Raw genomic sequence first — 15,316 nt, 5'->3', positions numbered from 1 at the left:
TATATTATGTAGTTTCCACATTCATCATTTTACATTATATACATAATAGAAAATCAGTCAAAAAAATCGTGTAACGGTACCCAAATTAATCACCACCACACTAAAGTAATTTTTAATTATTCTACTACTCATGGTTATTCTTTACACTATGAGTTATGGTTTTATGGTCTTAGAGACCAGACTATACATAGCCAAATAGTATGCCAGTTATATAATCGATTTTAAAAATTACAGTGTATATCGCAGTCTTTAGTACATATTTTGGCTTGGCTACAAATAAATCATGTCGGGAAATAGCCACCGAGGAATGTATTTCTGGATCTAACTTTATCAAACTTAATTACCACATAATACTTTTTAAAGTAGGGTTAATTATTCTATATATACATAACCTCCTTCTTTTTGAAGTCGGATACAAACCAAAACCAATAGCAAGATGTTGATGATGGCTGAACCATGAAATCTAAAGATCTAGCAAGAAAATGTCCGTTATATCTAAAATCAATATAATGTTACCTATGTACTTCTTTCCAATTCCTTAGTTCTTTTCCAATGTTTCGTTAGAGCGCATTTACGGTTATGATTTTCATTTTATACAAAATTACTGGGTATCTATAGACTTCAGTGGTCTTGGCCCCTGATAGTCCGCTTTGCCTCTTGCTTATTATCTTTTACTACTACAGGGGTTAATTAGAATTATTTTAGCACCCCATACTTCATTGTACTCATAGCGGAGTAAGATAATCCACTTTCCCTTCTTTTCTACATAAATCTTGGTAACAGCACATTCGTCAATATTATGCTTGTTTTCTCCTACTAAAAAAAAGAATAAAAAGTGATTTGAACCACTTAATTCAAATTAATCTATTCGGAATGTAGGAGTTAGGGAGTGAGGAGAGGAAATATTTCACGTGAACGATGGTGTATTATTAAAAAAACAATAATATCGGGATACGTTTATTTAAAAATTCTATTAATTATAAACAGTATTCTTAAATGTAATGATTTTTCCTGAATCTATATTAGTGACCATTGGCATCGCCAAGTGGAGACAGGAGGAGAACGCTGTCTCAGAGATTCGAAAAATGTAAAATAGAAATATACGAATCAGTGCATTAACATTCATTATTATGGAGATCTTAACTTATTTATGACATTTCAATGTTATATATTTGCTCTTAATCTTAAACGCGTCTTTAAATAAAAAAACATAAACTTAAAGGCGGTATTTAGCAGCGCGGAGAATTGGGTACTTATCGCTGGTGCAAAGACCACGGAAGTCGTCCATGGCAAGATCGACGATCGAGACTCCACCTAAACCTCTGGACCTGAAAAAAAAAATCGTGAGCAAACAATTTTAATACAATCAACGTAGTTAAATAATATAGACTGCACTAAATTTGTATTGTAAATTATGGAATTTGAAACTATACCAAAGGTTCTAATTAATTATAATTTGTTTTGGTAAAAAATATTTTCTAAATTACTATATTACTATATTAAATAACTAATTAATACGACGACATAAATATAAAAAATCAATAACTCACTTAACGAAAGCTGCCTTTTGTCCGGCCGTGTCTGGATCTTCATAGCTCACCCAAAGTCCGCCTTCGCCGTTGTCATCAGGCACGCGGAAAGCGTAAGTTCCTGTAGACAAATACAATGCGTCAATAAACAATTAGAGTAGATAATAATAAAACAATCCATAAAGAAATTAATTTTATATTAAAAAATCACAGCTTAATTATCACTTACGAGCGAGCGAATACAGGTTAATAGAGCCGCGAATAGCGTGATAAACTACAAAACCATGTAAATCAGTCTTAAAAAGTATTTTTAGGTACAGTCAATCCATAAATATACGAGTACTTTTATGTTATCAATGATAGGAGCAACTATTAGAAATTTGCGAAACATAGATCAATAGGTATGAGGATTTGTTAAATCGGTTCTACAAGCTATAAGCAACACTCAAAGCTTATAAATGAGTACCAACCAAAAATATATGACAAATCTTCATCCTTGGTTAAGCCCTTTTCTGAAAATTTAAAGGCAGTTGCTAATTCCCAAATAGTTTAGTAGAAGCGCAATAAAAACTATTGATTATCTGTATATTTTTTAGCAATGAAGCGTATGTTATTTTATTAATACATACCGAAACGCTTGCTGGGATCTGTCACCTTCCTCAGGTGAGGGCGCATGCCCTTTTGGTGATTGGGGTTGATCAGCTTAGCGCATACTTCAGGGTAGCTGAGAAGACCTTCAGTTTTTGTGTATGGCCCTTTAAAAGAAATACGAAAATATATTTCTAATTCAAATTTAAAGATAAAAATGCGTAAACTCTCAAAATTACATATCATGCATTTTAATGCAGAATAAGGAGTGCACAAATGCATTCGAAATCAGAATTGCAATAAAAAAAAGTTTGCATTCATGCATTTCAAATAATACGAGCATTTTGATTTATAGGGAATAAGAAAGTTCTTTTTCAGTCTTGACAATTTAAATGTCATGGGCTAAATACAAATTATTAACAAACCTGCTTCACCGGGGCCGTTAGCATGAACGGGGGGTACTCCAGCGATTTCACTGTCTGAGTCAAGAGCCCAGGTACGACCAAATGTAGCAATACCTACAATGATCTTGTATGTTGGAGCGCCGGCCTGTGTGCTGTAATAAATAATTAATTAATTAATATTTGTATACTGTATATAAACAATTAATCAGATTATTATGAAACTTTAGCTAGATGTTCTGTAGACCGGTATGATGATTTCTATCCAGACAATTTATATAAAAATTCCTAATTAATCTTTAGACACAAGTAAGTATATTTATTGCGTAGTTGTGTAGTTTATTTTTTGCGGTTACGATACAATGTAGATGTCAGGTTAAAATATTTTTCACTTTTTAAAGATTTGTTCTTTTTTGGAGTAAGTACTTACAAATAGTTAACAGCTGCATTGGTGTTAAGTAACTCGTTTCTGTTTTGTGGTGTGTAAATCGGCGCGGTGTAATCTGCTTCTTTCGGGTTCCTCTGCGGGGTGCTGTAGTCGAAAGTTTCCAAGTTTACGAAGTCTACGTGGTTAATGATAGCAGGCACATCGATGTAAACTAAAATCATATCAAAAATATATATTAAGTATAGACAAAGACTTTAAAAATTAAACAGTTATAGCGCTTAAACCTTAGACTTGATATATGCTGGGATAAAAGCGAAAAGTTATTCGTATTTTAAGATATTTGAATTTCAAACCAACAAAGTTAAACGCGTTACCTACACTAAAATAATTTACTAGCTAAGCTAATTAGTCATGGACACATGCACGTGACTATTTCATATATAAATAAGACATTGTTCTAGAATCTAGTTCTGAACAAAAATTTCCTGCAAATAATCATTTCATCTCACCCCATTTAATATTAAGCGCTAAATAACATATTACACAATTTATTTGCTTATGATGTAAATAAATGCACGTACTTGACTTCAATAAGAATTGTATTTGTCGGCATTTGTTTCTAGAACGCGCAAAAGGTTGCATTTTATGTGTCGTAACTTTGTACTACGTACGTGAAACAGCCTTGTTTATTATTTCCTTTAACAATACATCTCCACTTTATATGATTTTCAAATTTCTACTATAACATCTGAATTTAACACAAATATGAATCTGTTCATCCATCATTTCACAAATTAATAAAAAAGTAAGAAAAATCTCGTAACATGGTTTGCTTTGGTATCTAATCTATTCTACTCCGTTTTTGAAGACCTGTGAAATTATGGAGATTTTGTTCGTATATTTACTTACTAGAAGCATTTACGTTGGGCAGGATAGTAACAGACAATTGCATGTTGGGTTTGAGACTAAGAGCTTGCTTCATTTCCCGCACGAGAGCCGTGAAACCTTCGCGATGCTCAGTTTCTTTCTCGTCAACTGGTGTTGTGGCGAAAGTTTTCTTGATTCCATGCCAGATTGATCCTACAAAATAAAGAATATTAATTTTTAATTACTGTACAGTTTTAAAATAGCAAACATTCGAATAACTTTTTTAACTATTTTGACATGCATCTAAAAAGACCTAGGTATAGAGACTAGGTAATGTTGTTGTCATTATACTTATATAATAATCGCGTACTTCTTAACACTAGAAAAAATGAAAAAAAGAGATGATTCTTCTTACCCCATGTGGAGCGGATCTTCTTTGGCTTAATTTTGGGGAACTGCCAGGCGAGGTCAATACCCTCGAAGCCGTGTTGCTCAGCCAAAAGCACGGCAGAGTTTACAAAAGCTGTACGAGCTTGTGGTGATTCCAGCTGCATAAGTAAACATATAGCTAAATAAAGAATTATTATAGAAACTAGAATAGAATAATCAAGAAACTCTAGTTAAAATCCTTACAAGAGAGCAGAAACCTTTCCTATCTGAGAAGCCCTCTAGCAACTTTACTAAGCAACAGCTATCAATATAAGTAGGTAATTTTGAATGAATAATAATTAACCGAAGGAACCGTCCGTCTTTCTTAGCACTTTTGAAGACACCATATTACAGCCAAATTAATCAAAATTCGCTTACCAATAAGTTGTACTTTTGAGGATCTTCGGTATCGACGTCACCTCCGACAGAAAGCATTGGTTTCAAAGCGGGGTATTTTCCCTTGAAGTTGGTGATAGCTCGGTAGTTGGCGTGTGTACGGTCGACATCGAGGTTCTCATTTAGGGGCACCATCTTGTACGTGTCGGGGTGGACACCGGCATATCCGTACATCAAGTGCGTGCAGAACGATAGAGCCGGGTCCAGGTCCAACGGCAGCATACGGGCTTGAGCTGGATAAATGCATCCTTCAACTATATTATGATGTAGCAGACAGTTCATCAAAATGGTTATTAATAAAGGCGTGGTAAAGAAAAAAGGCGATGCCTATGGTTAAAGATCAATTGATATCAGGTGTAGTTACTTAGAGGGTTATTTGAAACTATTTTACGTAACAAATAACTATAGAATTACTGATGTAGGTAGTAAAACAATAATCTTAATCATGCTACACCTAATTCGTAGTTAGGTTATTGGTGTAGGTATTTATCGTCGACCAGTTTAAATCTTTTGAATTATACGAGTATACGATAAACAATTGTTTCATGTGTTGTAAATTGATTACCAATATTACCTTTATATCGTCTTACTATTTCATTGGTGTTACTAAAATGATATGCAAAACTATAGTTTATGCTTGTACTCTAACCTCAAAACTCAATAAATAATAATAATTTAAGATGTTCCAGCAGTGTAAAAAAGCATATGATTCCTGCATCTGCACCAATATTAAAATAACATGTAAAATGACTTTTTACGATTAGGAACGGCTAAAACCTTGGTTTGTAAAACCGCGGGACATAGCTAGTATCGTTAGTAACAAACAACACAATATGGGTTATTTGTAACACAACACCGTACAACATGGTCGATTGTTTAATCATGCGTGGGCATAAACAGAGATCACTTGTACACCTTCCTTTGTTTCCTTCAAATTAACCACTTAACTACTAAGTATGCGCTAAATGGACACTAAAAACTTTAACAAAGATAAGTTTAGGAAAAGGTAAAGTCAAAAATGAATATATCAAATTATATTTATTTCGTATTTCAATATTTTTCAAAACAGTTTGGATGGTGATTAGATTTTGCTTTCATTTTTGAATATGGAATGTGTACGAGAGAGTTGAGCTAGGAACGCGCCAAATTTGGTTTTATTTTTAAATGAATTGTTAAAAAACCTTTGGTGATAGGTTGATTTATACATAAATCCAAATATATATAATATAATATTTCCTTATTAAATATAATTACCTATAGATAATAACCGTTACATTCTAGAACAATTTAAATTGTTTGTTTTGTTAAAGTCATTAAACGCAGCGATATAAAGGTCATGTGTCATTGTTGTTCTAGTAACTGATAGACTATCGCTGTTACTAATAACTTATTATCTACTGTACATTAATTATCTCTGAAAGGCTAAATAAGGTAAATAACAACTTAATTTTAATGTTATTACACTAATATTAACAAAACATGTACAAAAAAAATACTGTCATCTCGCTCACTACCTTTGCACAAAGTATTGATAATGAGTATTGTCAATAGTATTCAGAACACTTTTTTTTTAAATCTAATTCAGTTTTTCTTTTTTAATTTTCTCCTTCATTTATTTCTTATTAATTTGCTAATGTGCCTAATTTTTTCGGAATCAAAATCTTTTATATAGATATTTAACGAATGAATATTTCCATTATCTTTGTCTTGTATGTACTTCTAAATTGATTTGTAGTTATATCGAGAATAAGTCAATGTTCATCTATACTTTACAATGACGAGGCCAAGGCAAACGATTCAAAATTAAAATAAAATTCGTTGCAAAGGAAAAAAATGTATACATTTGCTGACCTCATCTCTTGATGAATGTGAAGGTCCTATGCTATAATGACTAAGCCAAGCAGACCTGTTCTTTATTTATATAAAAGTAAATGTTACAATTTCAAAACAAAAAATAAATACTTCTTATCTTTGTATAGATAGCAATCTATCCGTTCTTAACTAGATATTTTTTCCGCCCACCTCTATAAACATTTACCAATTTTGCTTGAGTTTACATAACTAGAACAAAATAGTATACCAAACTTTTATTTGCCATTTTTATTGTTTTCAATAAAGCAAAATTTGATTTCAACTAAAAATCTAGAAATATGATCTCATTCTGTATATTTTTTATCAAAATATTATATATTTTAAGAACAACATTAACAACAACAGCAATGTTGTATTTAGATTATAAAACAATGATTTTAATTTTAATGGGTAATTATACAGAATAAAATATAATATACAGAGCGAGAGTGTGATTACTTTTTGCTACCTTCTTGTCTTCACCTTCACTTCTCTACTATTCGTAGAACATTACACCTTCATTTATTACACCTATATAGTTAAACGAGCGTTGGTGGCTTACATGACTTGTAATCCTCCTGTAATGGTCCTGGGTTCGAATTCCACCATGTACCAGTGTGCTTTCCGATTTTAGATTTATAAATGTACAGTCATCCGACTCTCTTACGGTGAAGGAGACATCGTGATGCGATCTACACATATACGAAAAAATTTAAAGTGTGAAGACAACCAACCCGCACTGAGCCAGCGTCCTTTAGCATAGCATGGTCACCCCCAACTCAGCGTAGGTTCCGAGCCTTTCAGTGTGGACATTTGTATATTGTGCTGTTGTAGGTGATTACACGAGGAAAATACAATTGAAACAATTGTATATCTACAGCAGTAGAGTAGTAGTATAGCAAATACGTATATGTACAGGACGGTAGTGAAAGACGGTAAGCAGGGCAATTTTCCACTGCTATTTCATTACTTATATTAAATAGAAGGGAGTAAAAATTGAAGCTGATCATATAAAGATGATTAGTTGATTAAAATTGATTTAAATTACCCTTAACAAGGATCTCAGTGTAATAGTTTTTGCTATGTTCATCAATTCAGCTGTCGACGTGTCTCTGGTGGAGGCTAAAGCCGTTTTTTTCCACAAATAAAAAAGGCAGAAATACGACTATTATTACCTAATCATTAGAATAGTGTCGTCTATAGGTAAATTCAAAATTAGCCGTTATTAGCAAACTTTCAAGGTCGATACTCAAATTGTAAGCAGTTTATTATATTACAAACACTATAAGGATAAATCTAGTATAGTCTGGAAAACAAAGTAGATGCTGCTTATATTTGTTAGAGGTTGTCGTCCAAAAAACGGAAAAAAGTGCTTTTTATTTTCAAAAACACATTTTGAAATGTATCTTAATATACCACCTATACTTAAAATTATTTTATAGAATACCTTATTTACATGGATGGGCATTGCAACATACGGTGAGTTTTGTTAGTTATGTATTTATCGACTCATATCTTATGTAAACTTGTTATGTAAGCAATCTCCGCTATACAGTCAACTGTTTGTAGAGAGGTGGGCAAAGAACATGTTCCATCATTTGTTTCTCGATGGACTTTGATTATTCTATTTATTAACTCTTTATTATAAGTAATTTAACCTAAGGTTCCCAGTTCAGTAACTTGTTTATCTAGAAATTATTTATCACAGAAGTTCGTCGTCCTTCCTTACACTTCGAGAAACTTCTGCGTTCACTACTAACATTAAAGTTGGTAATGGTTAAAGTAAAAATAATTTATTTATTTTTATTATGTTTTCTTAATAAGCCGGATCAAGTTTCTCGTTTCGTTTCTATTATATGAATACTTTTAAATTGGATAAAAAAATTCAAAATCAGTTAATATAATAACATAATAATAACATCCGGAACAAATAAACAATCAACTCGACTGATACCTGCTGACAACTTCACCTTCGCTCAGTATAGCCTGATCTTAGATGCTGAGCCGTGAATAAAGACGTTGCAACAAAGCATTTTAATTTAGTACCTATGATATTTTAAGAAAAGTTCTCCAAATATTGCAGGAAAATAGTTGTAGATAGAGCGATGGCTATTATTGTTCACAGTGAACAATTTATATAATAAGTACATAATACCTTTAAACAACATTAACCCTATTAGGATTTAGACGATAGGAGTTAGTAATATTGTCTCATGAAAAATACAATATTAAATTTCAAATTATGTTTACGTATATTTATGTAACGAATTTCGCTAATTTAATAAAATATATAATAAAAGCGCACAGCGATAAAAATGTAAACTTACATTCTCTGACATAGCTTCTGCTATCATAGTAACAGACGACTTTGCTGACTGGTGTCGGTGTGTTGGCAGCGACAACCGCTAAGGCAGCGACAAAGGCGATAAAAGCCTTCATATTGAAACTCGACTGATCCGCACGGCGCTTCAGTGGCGAATGAGCATATTTAGAACTCTGGCCAGCCTGTTTGACCGTAACCGTGAGGTCAAAGAGTAGCAACGAATGCTGTACAAGCAATATTTATCAGATTATTGTCAACAGCCACAGCGATAATCTGTGACCTGCAACATCGTTAAGGAATTGTAAGAAATGTTTTTAATAATTAAGTGATTGTAAATGTTGTTTCTATAATTAAAGTTTCATTTTAAATTGACATGCCTACTAACACTATGCTTCGGAAATCGTGTGCGAGACCTATATTGTCTAAATGAATGTTAAATTTAGGTTCCACAAACTCTAAAAGGCTCTAAGGGGTAGAATGTAATTATACTTTGCAGGTGCTGTTGATGATGATGTTTTAGATAGATTTCTATCCAAGCGATCTGATCAAGTTCCAGTGTTAGCGCGGCAAGGGACTTACACACTTACTCAAGGTTAAAAGCTACTTATTTACTTTCCTTTAAAATCTACGCTTCGAGGCTCTTTTACTAAGGGAAGGAGCTAGTTATAGGACAGCACAAATTCCTAATGAAAAGTTCTGTTGTATGCTCCATTATGTACATTTATCAAATTACACGTTGAATTCTTTTACTTCAATTGACTGATATAAATATTAAAGTAGCATAAATTTATTTTTATAATATCTTGTTCGCCGACGGAGAACTCAGCCTGGGAGAAGAATGGATACCTTACACTAATTCTTGAGTTTTCTGATCATTAACATTTCTTAAATAAATAAATAAATAAGTAGACATTCTCGGAGTTCAAGAGATGTAGGCATAAGTTAAAGTAGCTGAGATTTGTTAGTCTTTGATTATTACATTGATGATGTCATATTATTAACAAACGTTGTGCGACCAGGCCAACCAGTTTTTTTCCTCGCATTGAAAAAAAAACAGAATCGAATGTTTTTACCCGGTATTGCTTAAAAACTATATAACAATAAGTAAATAAGAAGACAGTAAGAGTAAATAGCACGTAATAGAAAATGGTAAAGGGATTTGTCTCAACAGAGTAAGCCCACAGATAACATGTGATCTTACTAATATTATAAATGCGAAAGTTTACATGGATGGCTGGATGGCTGAATATTTATTTCCGGAACGGCTTAGCTTTGGCACAAATCTAGATCATATTCTGGAAGAACACATAGGCTACTTATTAAGTTTTTTTCAATTCCGCGCGGTCATAGTCAAGGGCGACAACTAGTTTTGATTAATAATAAATCATTCAATGGTGTTTCAAACACCGTATTATCTTAGTGGTTGAAATGGATATATAAAACAGGCGGTTCCAATTCATTATTAGATAAAAACTTTCTAACCGTTAGCTTTACAATGTTCTATGCAAACTCTGATTTATCTATAGTACGGAGCTATTTACAACTTGTTTGAAAGATTACTTTTGCCTGGGATATGAAACCTCCTGTCGTAACTAAAATAAAATCCTTAATGGCACAATTGAAACTATTATATATCTTCTTCTTCTTCTTCGCATATTCATACTGAATGAAGGTCGTGCTCGTCTTGATATGCCTTTACGGATGCGTCGAACAGCTGTCTTCACGCCTGTCACTATTGTATATATGATATCACCAAATCTTGTTTGCATATAAGAAGCTATTTATGATATTGATTGTAGTCTTGAGTCCTTAAGGTCAACACTAAATGGAGGAAAACATAATATTCGTAAAGTAAGAATTCTTTTCGATGTCGATGCAGAGGTACTTTTTTATTATTTTGCCGTTTAAAACTATGACGTTTTTGTCGCATAAGAAGGTTAAATACCTATTTCAGTACGTCCCCCACTGTCTTTATAAGGAAAGTAAAGCATTTGCTAACTTTAAACATGTTGCAGATGTCTGTGTGCGTATGCGCGCTTACCTCAAATTATAAAAAAACTAAACGTACTACATATTACAATTTGTTCCTTTAAAACAACAAGGTTAAATAATAGCGCATGACCATCCTTAATTGCGTAATGCGTGTAATTGCCTGTGATTAATACTGATCCCAATCTATTCGGTTCCGACATTGACAATTAAACAAGTCGTTGGATCGAGGATTAATGTTAAAATTGTTTTATTTTTCTTAACTAAAGAGAGACAATTTATCGACTCTAGCGACATCAAAGTAGCACGATATTAATCATTTCCAGTTTTTGTAAATTAAGTCGAACTTGGGTATGTGACAAACCTCCAAAGTGAGAAACATTGTCCGCTCCTGATGGACAAACTCCGTAAGCGAGAAACTCGAGTTAGATCGAAACTTGCTAGAAAAATGTCGCGGTCCCTTTGATGATTTATCCAGATTCGGTTGTAATCACATTGTGTATAATTCGAACCCACTTCAACGATCTCGTAGTTATGGAAGCGCTTTATTCCTACCGTTAAGCAAGAGGTCGTTAATAAGTAAGGCAAGGTCACCCCTATATTTTGTAATACAACCCGATACTTAATTATTTAAAGATTACCTATCTATTTTTTGACAACATACGGGAATGTTAAAAAATTCTGTACGTGAATTATTAACGATGTCAATAATTAGAGTAGCTTAGCTAGCCTCTCGGAAATAGTTGATAAATTAATTGATGTTTATTAACAGAAACAAAAGATAAACGAAGCATAATTAGCTAAATTGACACGAAATAACAATAAAGGTTTCATGGAATTGTCACAAATACCAGTTTCCCCTAAATAATCGTTACCGAGTCTATACCATCCTTCGTAATGATTTAGGTAGGAAACAGCAAAAGGCAGTGAAAATTTACGGTTCATAATGAGTTATTACTGAAAGGTTATTCTTTTTTCTCTTTAATAAAATTACATAACGGACTTTCGGAAATTACTTTACTGAAACGATGATAATATGAAACTATTAGTTTTTGATCATCGCATATGAATATCCACAAGTCAACACTTAAGGTTTAATTTCAAATCACAAAAACGTTGCCTATTCAACCAGTGCAAAACGTTAAAAAATACTTTTAAAATAGGAAGCAGTGCGCCATAGCGGCCTTGTTCCGCGAGCCAAGCGAGATTGACGCTCTCTGCATACAAAGGCAATGCTGTTTTGAAGTGAGTCAGGTGGTGATGCAAACAAATTATTGTTATCGGCCGTTTCCTTCAGCGGCGGGACTCATTGTTAAATCAAATCAACGCCCACATCTACCTACTACATGTTTTTCTTCGTGTAAAAAAGTAACCAGCACAAGATTGATTGAACAGCTTCTAAAACTTAAGAAATCTATTAGGAAAGAACGATGTAAGTATAAAGGGCGATAGAAAGGCGCACAATGAGCGCACAGACTTTTTCTTTCGACAGTTATTACGTCACGCTTAAAAAATATGATAAACACTAAACAAGTGGTCATGGGGTGGTGAGAGGCCCTTTTTTGTCGTCGTCTAACTAGCTCACATCTTTTATTTAGGACTTGACTTCAATCGCCGAGGTACTTTCCCAACAAATTATCAAAGCTACCCCATCTCATATTCTTTTAGTATTACATAATGAGTACATAGTCTGTTTACATTATTCTTGACTATCCTTGGAACATAATATAAGAATAGATAAGTTCAACATTGTCTGCGGGGATTTCCATCTATCTGTGTATTTGTATCTTAATTTTCCTGGTCAGTTTAAAAAAAAATACATTTCTCTTGAAATCTTGGACAATAGATTCGTCTAAAGATTATTTTGTTGCTTTTAGATTACCAGATACACCTGACTTGTGGTGGTAAAAAGAGGCCCTTATGTAGGTCATACGCGTTAGGTTTTGCACTACAGTTTTAACCTAGAAGGTATAAGGTACAGGTAAACGTGCGCGTGACAAAACTTAGCGAAGTATTTACACGGTTATATTTGTACAATGACGAATGCACTAGTGACGAATGACTAACGTAATTGTTTATCGCGACAAATAATAAGCATAAACAAGTTTTACTGATATGGCCTTTTTCTATTTCTTTGATTTCATACGAAATTATTAGTCATAAAGTCTGCGTTTAGACTGGCATGTAAAATGTTAATAGACCATAATTCTAGTGCAGTTAGGTGTTCTTTAATAAGAATTTGAGTTATGGGTTTCAGCTAACCGGTATACCTTCAATTCTATCCTAGTACTATTGCATGTTTCGACTGCTATGGCAGTTGTATTACTAAATATTGTTATATCTGTTTATTTCAAAGAGAATTTAATAGACCACAGAGTATATAAAAAAGTGACGAGGCAATCTAAATCCACAGTTAACATACAATTCTACTGATAGTCTGTTTCTCTTATGTAAATGATTTCATACGTGTATGCTTGTAATATCGCTTGATGAAATTGTTTACTTGACTCTTTGACATTAGTTTTGTTATCGCATTGTAGAGAATACAAATTGTGTGCAATGTTTACTTGAAAGCTCGATTTGATAACGGTTTATTAAATAAATAACGAATATAAGACACGTCATATGATAGTTATTAATTAAATTACGCCATACTATGTACTCCTATGTCACTCCTGGATTTAGCTATGTTCAAAACCGGTTTAAAAGTTCAGCCTGCCGGTCAGCTTGTACCACTGAGGTGCGATTCAACAACTAACTTGGCAGTTCACAGCGAATCGCAATGTACAAATTGAGCTGAGCTATGAACCGATTCACTGATCTGATTCACAAATGTAAACCGTGAGTTGATCTGCAGTTGAGTTACCCATGACTACTTGGAATAAATAAAAATAGACATCTTAATCCACAAAACCAGTTTAGCCTTGTAGCTTGTAACCTTCTAACTCCTATAGGTTATAATATAACAAAGATAGACGTATATAACTATAAACAAGCAATAATAGTTCATATCTGCGAAATACACTGTCCTATCGGGATAGTAAAAATATGTAGTTGGTAACATTGCTATGATAATATTAAGTCGAAGTATACCTTGACGTTTTCATACAATGGGGAATCCCAAATATGTATTCCAGCCTGACGTATGACTTGACAGCAAACCAAATTCCCTCCATATAAGTGCTCCAACTTAAAGGGAAAGTGAAGTTATTGTTTGTTGACAGCTTTGCCCTTGATCGGTTTGGCAGCTGACAAATAGTTATAATGTTACACTATTATAAAAGAACAAGTAATGAAAAGGCTAAAGTTTTCGCAGACCATCTTGCAAAAGTGTTTGTACCGAATATGCCAGAACTGGGGATGGATGAATCAGACATTGAAGCTGTGATAAATCAAGATTACCAGCTAGACCTACCCATTAAACCCATAACACCTAAAGAAATCTGGAACGAGATACAAAAACTAAAGAACAAAAAGGCCCCAGGGTTTGATCTAATAACTAAAGAAGTTCTAATACAGCTTCCGAAAAAAGCTATAATGTACATGACTGCACTCTTTAATTCTATTCTTAGAGTCAAATACTATCCCAAACTCTGGAAAGTATCGCAGGTGGTGATGATTCACAAAGAAGGTAAACCTGAAAATGATGTTTCTTCCTACAGGCCGATTAGTCTGCTAACGGTAGTTTCAAAAGTTTTTGAAAAACTACTTCTCCGGAGATTGATGCCCATACTACACGAAAAACATGTAATACCAGACCATCAGTTCGGCTTCAGACAAGAACATGGAACCATCGAACAAGTGCATAGAGTGTGCAACATAATAAGAAAGTCACTAGAAGATAAAGAATACTGCTCATGCGCATTTCTAGATATACAGCAGGCATTCGATAGGGTTTGGCACAGGGGCCTACTATGCAAAATAAAACAATTCTTACCACATACTTTTTATGAAATCTTAAAATCATATCTTTCCGATAGAATATTTCAAGTTAGAGAAGATGACAGTACTTCCTCATTCCACGACATCCTAGCAGGTGTTCCGCAAGGCTCGGTCCTGGGACCAGTATTATATACTTTATACACCGCAGATTTCCCTGTAAGCACTAATTTAACAACTGCAACATATGCGGATGACACGGCTGTGTTGGCCAGTCACAAGGACCCAAAGACTGCTACTGCAATGCTCCAGAGTGGATTAAATGAAGTGGACAAATGGTTAAAAAAATGGAGAATAAGAGCCAGTGCCTCGAAATCGGTCCAAGTTACCTTCACGTTGCGCCATGGAAACTGTCCAGCAGTCAAACTAGGAAATCAAGAACTTCCACACAGTGACGTCGTCAAGTATCTAGGTATTAGACTGGACAAAAAACTCACATGGAGAGCACACATTCTAGCGAAAAGAGATCAACTTAATATACAGTACCGAAACCTCCAGTGGCTCCTAGGAAGACGGTCAGTTCTGAGCCTGGACAATAAGCTCCTACTCTACAATACTGTTCTCAAACCAATATGGACATATGGTATACAAGTTTGGGGTACCGCAAGTGCTTCAA

At 33.8% G+C, this 15,316-nt stretch overlaps 1 protein-coding gene across 1 annotated transcript; it reads right to left on the bottom strand.

The window, feature by feature from the left end:
* Nucleotides 1–944: 944 nt before the first annotated feature.
* On the bottom strand, nucleotides 945–8,885 carry Idgf (imaginal disk growth factor). The gene is given in 9 exon segments (NM_001312778.1): nucleotides 945–1,328; nucleotides 1,551–1,650; nucleotides 2,159–2,284; nucleotides 2,543–2,673; nucleotides 2,949–3,117; nucleotides 3,816–3,986; nucleotides 4,189–4,321; nucleotides 4,581–4,831; nucleotides 8,777–8,885. Coding segments are annotated over 8 exon segments (1,182 nt in total). The 5' UTR covers nucleotides 4,821–4,831; nucleotides 8,777–8,885; the 3' UTR covers nucleotides 945–1,216.
* Between the last annotated feature and the right edge of the window lie 6,431 nt (nucleotides 8,886–15,316).

Source organism: Papilio xuthus, unplaced genomic scaffold (assembly GCF_000836235.2).
Source record: "Papilio xuthus unplaced genomic scaffold, Pxut_1.1 DF825017.1, whole genome shotgun sequence".
NCBI lineage: Eukaryota > Metazoa > Arthropoda > Insecta > Lepidoptera > Papilionidae > Papilio > Papilio xuthus.
Note: the sequence above shows the minus strand (reverse complement) of the source record. Positions and strands in the feature narration are given on the sequence as shown.